This window comes from Rosa chinensis, chromosome 2 (genome assembly GCF_002994745.2).
Source record: "Rosa chinensis cultivar Old Blush chromosome 2, RchiOBHm-V2, whole genome shotgun sequence".
In the NCBI taxonomy this organism is placed as follows: Eukaryota; Viridiplantae; Streptophyta; class Magnoliopsida; order Rosales; family Rosaceae; genus Rosa; species Rosa chinensis.
The window spans coordinates 12,065,857-12,071,723 of record NC_037089.1 but is presented as its reverse complement, the minus strand read 5'-3'; the positions used below and the strand labels follow the sequence as shown (position 1 = coordinate 12,071,723).

Sequence of the window (5,867 nt, the reverse complement as noted above, 5' to 3'; positions counted from 1 at the left end):
TTGAACACTATTCAACAATTGGGATCAGCAAACAATCAGAGTTCAATTAAACCAGATCGAAGGACGACAACTCTGTGAGTCTCGATATCCCCAAGAAAGGAACCTGGTAGCACTTGTATTATATAAGTAAAGCATTACATTAGTGTCGGAGTACTGCTGCAACTTCCTTTACAACTCATTTGCCTCTCTCATGTAATTCCTCTTGCTCTACTGGTCTAGACTCAATCTCACACATTTGAAAACCTTTTGATCTTTCACAAAACTCAAAAGTAATTCATCCATGAAAATAACAAATAAACTTGCAGTATTTAGGAAAGAAGGTTGAGAGTTTTCCATGTTGTTATTCTTAAATCATAATCTTATGAAGAGAAACAAAATCAAGACACTAATCATGGATCAATCTGCTTGTTTCATAAAAACTCAAACATCAAAGATCCATTTATAATCTTTCATGTAGCTCTCATTATTATTCATTGCTTTTGTTCTAATATTTTGATCTAGACATCAAGGTTGCAGAGAGCCAGAACGCCAGAACAACTAATTTGGTATTTTGTTTAATTGTGATTTTTATCAATATATAAGTTTTTTTTAATTCCTAAAAAAAATGAAAATTATTTTATATCCAACAAGGAAATCCATGTCAACAGAAATTTCAAAAAAACTGATGATATGGCATGTGCCATGTCATTTGGTAAATAATTTTGGTACAAAGTTTTGGGATCCCTAGCACTGCTCTTTATATTTTAATTAATTATTATAAGAAAATAATAGATTTTCTCAAATGCTTAACTCCGTCAAGTAGTTGGTTAGTGTGGTGACGTGGTAGTACATGTGTCAATACACTAGTGGGAGACAGGGAGAGAGACAGAGAAATTGAGACAGACGATTTCAAGCCTGCACATTTTGGCTGACAAGATTATTTATGTAAATAAGCTATGAAATTTTTTTTTTAATGCACCAACGGTGCATGTAAACAGACAGATTCATCAGATATTAACTGTTAATATTTATAGACAACATTTTTTTAAATAACCGAAAAAGATACTTAATGTTATCCAGCTGTCTAATCTTGTTGGTATAAGTACAAGTTGGTGCACTGAATACTCTCGCGTGAACTGTAGACTGACAGTTAACTGTAAGAAATCATGCCGTTATTGTAAAAAGATGAGGTCGTTTAAGAATGTCCCAAAAAACGACAAATAATTTTCGGGTCATCCTCGACTATGAGTGAAATCAGAGACCGACAACAGTCCTCTTCTCTTCCTTTGCTTTCTTGTTTCTCTCCGGGTTTTACTTCTCTTTATTTCTACCTCCACACCTCTTTCTTGTTTTCCTTTCTCCATTGTCATCTCTCTTGACTACTCTCGGACACGAATGTCTTAATTCAAAATTGCAAACCCAAACGCACGTGCCCATTTCAACCTCCTCTGCATTCTAAATTTGGTGTCTTTAAATCATTAAATGTAATCAAGTCTTTTCTTTGGGTTTTTATTTGCTTCAACTTGATTGTATGTTTCTCAATCATTTATTCTGGGTTTTTTGGTCTGGTGAATCCTGCATTGCTCAACTTTTAGTGTGTTTTGGCTTTTATTGAATTCCCATCTTATCTCATCAATGTCATCAAAATAGTGATTTGATATGCCTAACTTGCTTGATAATTGAATTTTCTTGTAAATTCAAGTAATTGCCTTGAGGGCTTGAGATACCGACAACCAATGGAGGTGAATAGTGTGAGTTGCGGAGACTGACGGATGTGAGGTGGTGGAGGTCTAAATCTCAATTTAAAAGATATGAATAGAAGTGCTATTTTATATATTAAAAAAAAAAAAAAAAAAACAGAAGTTTAGATCACAACTCTATAAAATTTGGAGCAAATAGCTGTATTAACTACTTAAATAGTTGTAAGAATCCGCACACCTATCCCAACATCATGTTCCAATGTACCCTTCAAATGAATATCAACATTTCAGGATATTTTCCAGAATGTGCACCGGTTTTATGAAAATGTTAGAATTTCAACGGAAGAAAGCACTTCTAGTAGAGATCCTAACAAAATTTCTTTTCCTCATGAAGCTCATTGTGGATTAGTCCATCGAGCCCAAGAAACCCACTGCCATGTCTTTAACTAATCAATCTCACGATCGCACCCATTTGGGCCCAGAAGGTTGGGCTATATATAAAGCCCACTGTTTTAGTCTATCCTCTTTGTTTCTGTGCTATGATACGATGGGCAATTGGATTGCCTAATATGTTGCTGGCTGTCTAAACCAAACATATACATCAGTTAATTGACTATCTTCATCCTTAGTCGATGGAGGGTCAAATTAAATCCTATACTGAAAAACTTGGTACTAGAGGTCTAGAGCCAATTTAAGGAGTTGGCTAATGAACCGTTCTTTGCTTAAAACGTACGAATAAGGATGAGTACTACTATGAATTAACCAACCCATGAACCCAGTGAAGTGAACCGTCTAAGAAACAAGTCAGAGTCACAGAACAATTATGTAATGATAGATTAGACTATCGTAGACTCGTAGTATATCTGCTTTTGTAGTGACATATTAATCCTCTTTAATATACGTTTATAAGTCTACCATTGCATTGTGTGGTTTATCATTAATTATCGATGCGTAGTCTTTATGAAATGTTCATATATACACTTATAACATTGAAGCTTTGAGACAATGCATTTTGTGGTTATAAATTTCACAAAAGGCTTGCATCGGATATCTCGATCGTGAAGATCCAGCTGGCCATTATAGCTCATGTTTAGTCTTTGAATCAATAGAGAAGTCAATCAACTCAAATGCAAGAGAGATTATTAACCGGTTCAATTCGGTATTCCTAATATTTTTGTTTGTACAAAATACGACAAATACACTATAAGTAAGTCCCTTTTCCTACAAACAAAGGATGCCTTCTTTAACAATACAAGCTAATATTCTGAATAAGAGGCCTTCAATTTATTTGTTTTTTGGTCTGTAATGTTATTAGCTAGAGGGCTAGATATATAGAGAAAGAAAGAGAGAGGACATATTTAGCTAGCCATTGGATAATATGCTGAAACAGTGAAACCTATAGCTAGCAATAAAATTTTTCGTCTAGATATATTTGCCACTTTTGCTTGCAATATAATTATGAAAAGAAAAATATCTAGCTCTGCAAAGTACATGATTAGAAACCTAGGCTCACTAGCTGATTAAATCAAAGTGATCCGTGATCCTAGAACTTAATTCACGCAATGAAACTAAGAAAATTAACCGGCACGCGAGAACAGATCAAAGACCGATACTAGTCTCCATGATAATGTGCTGTCATGGTCAAAAGCAGACTAGCCAAGCAGTACGTACCCTCAACATCACAAGCTATCAGCAGTAACCTAACCTTGGACTTAACATAGCTCTTAGCTTTTAAATTGACATAACCTAACCTTAGCAAAAGACATTCCCAGTTACACTACAACCTAACTTTTTTCCCCACTTTCTAGATATAGAAACCCCTCCACCTCCACAATCTCATCTTTAAGACGTTATCTCCTTTCCCATTGTACTCAACAACAACCCAGAACAAAGCAGAAGAAGTTGAAGAAGGAGGAGGAGGAGCAAAATTACCGAAATGGGTCGTGGGAAGATTGAGATCAAGCTGATCGAGAACCAGACGAACAGGCAGGTGACCTATTCGAAGCGACGAAATGGGATCTTCAAGAAGGCTCAGGAGCTCACGGTTCTGTGTGACGCTCAGGTCTCCCTCATCATGCAGTCCTCCACTGACAAAATCCACGAGTATATTAGCCCAACCACTACGTACGTTCATCATCTCTCATCTATATATATTATCTTTTGTTTACTTTTGATTTTCGATTAATTCCATAGAAATGATATGACTGTATATCAGGACCAAGAAGATGTTTGATCTCTACCAGAAGAATTTACAGATCGATCTATGGAACTCACACTACGAGGTAATTAAAATTAACCAAAGGACCCTCTCTCTCTCTAAATTTTGTTTGTTTATATAAATCTTTTTTAGAGTTTATTTTTTGTGTTAATTTGTTTGTTGTTTTTGGTGGATGCAGGCAATGAAAGAGAACTTGTGGAAACTGAAAGAGGTTAACAATAAGCTGAGGAGGGACATCAGGTGATTAAATTATATATATATATATATATATATATATATATATATATATATATTATCTGCTAGCTAATTTCAGAGAATAACTTTGTTTTTTACGTTTGGAATTAATTAATTACTAGGCAAAGGCTGGGGCATGATCTTAATGGTCTGAGCTATGCTGAGCTGCAAGATCTGGAGGAAACGATGAATCAATCCGTGCAAATCATACGTGATAGAAAGGTACTCCGATCTTATTCTTATATTTAATTTGTTTCTAACTTTTTTCCTTTTTTTTTTTACTTAAATAAAGCCTAGATCTATGGACCTGCCAATTCAAATTTTATTTAGGGTTTCAGATCTATGGCACTGCTGTTTGTTATTATAACTCCTAAAAAGTCATCTCGCATCAAATTAATAGTGGGAAATTGCATGACTAAATGTGTAATTAAAAATTCTATGTAACTTTAGGCTCGATCAAAACCTTTGATCTTCAACCAACACAAATTTTAGAGGCGTTCATTTATAAATAGTCTCAATCTCTCAAATCATTAATTTCTTACATGAACCCCAATTATATGTTTCTTTTGATTCTTATCTGAGCTCCCTAATATTCTCCTTCCTATACAATTGTATAGTTAATAAGAAACTGTAATTCCTATTAAATATTTGATCTCCCATTGCTTCTATTTGTTTTTTTTTTTGCCATCCCCAATTCCCCATGGCACATATGTCCAGGAGCTATTAACCAAAGGAAAATGTACAATGAGACTTAACTTGCTTAACTAGATATGGTTTTTTTTTTTTTTTGGTAATAAAGCATCCTAGTTCTTCATCTTAATAGCCTTAAATAGAAACACCTTTCATCTGAGAAGTGATCACTTCCAAAGCTAGATAAACAGTTTAGTTTCTGTAGTTGATTTTGTAAGCAATGATTCTAATATATACGGTTTTTGATGATGGAATTGGCATTCTTTGGTTAAGTACCACGTGCTCAAGACTCAAGCAGAGACTACCAGGAAAAAGGTAATTACTCAGCTGAAAATTTTGAGTGGATTAACTATAATTAATCGATTACTTGCCTATAAATTATGGTATGGTCACTAAATATTTCCACTGCTGCAGGTGAAGAACTTGGAGGAGAGAAACAGTAATTTAATGCATGGCTATGTAAGAACAATCCTCAAACTCCTGACTGCTTTCTAATTCCTCAACACATTGATACATGTATACGTCTCTGTAGCTTGAAGTTTGAAATTTAATTGTACGTGCAGGGAGCTCCAGGTAATGAGGATCCCCAATATGGGTATGTGGATAATGAAGGGGACTATGAATCTGCTGTTGCATTGGCCAATGGAGCATCAAACTTGTATTTTTTCAATCGCGTCCACAACAACCACAACCTTGACCATGGACATGGTGGCGGTTCACTGGTCTCCTCCATTACTCATCTCCAGAACCCTAATAACCACGGCAACCACAACCTTGAGAATGGACATGGTGGGGGTTCACTCATTTCCTCCATCACTCATCTCCATGATCTCCGTCTTGCTTAATTGGTTGAGCTACAGTGATCGTACCGAAACTAAGCACTAAATTAAGGTTACTGATGATATCGGTCCTTCAGTACTATAAACCCTGATGAAATACTGTAAGATATATTCCTAGCGACGCTATTTATGTTAAGGAAAAGCTAGACTGAGAGATGCGCTAGCTTTTATGTATGTCTTGTAGAAGTATGGCATGAGCAAAAATCA

General features: G+C 35.3%; 1 protein-coding gene across 1 annotated transcript; it reads left to right on the top strand.

Annotated features, from left to right (window-relative positions):
- Positions 1 to 3,499: 3,499 nt before the first annotated feature.
- Positions 3,500 to 5,867, top strand: LOC112185927 (agamous-like MADS-box protein TM6). The gene is made up of 7 exons (XM_024324258.2): positions 3,500 to 3,803; positions 3,895 to 3,961; positions 4,076 to 4,137; positions 4,254 to 4,353; positions 5,095 to 5,136; positions 5,236 to 5,280; positions 5,385 to 5,867. Exons 1-7 carry the CDS (start codon positions 3,616 to 3,618, stop codon positions 5,664 to 5,666), a joined length of 786 nt encoding a protein of 261 aa, XP_024180026.1. The 5' UTR covers positions 3,500 to 3,615; the 3' UTR covers positions 5,667 to 5,867.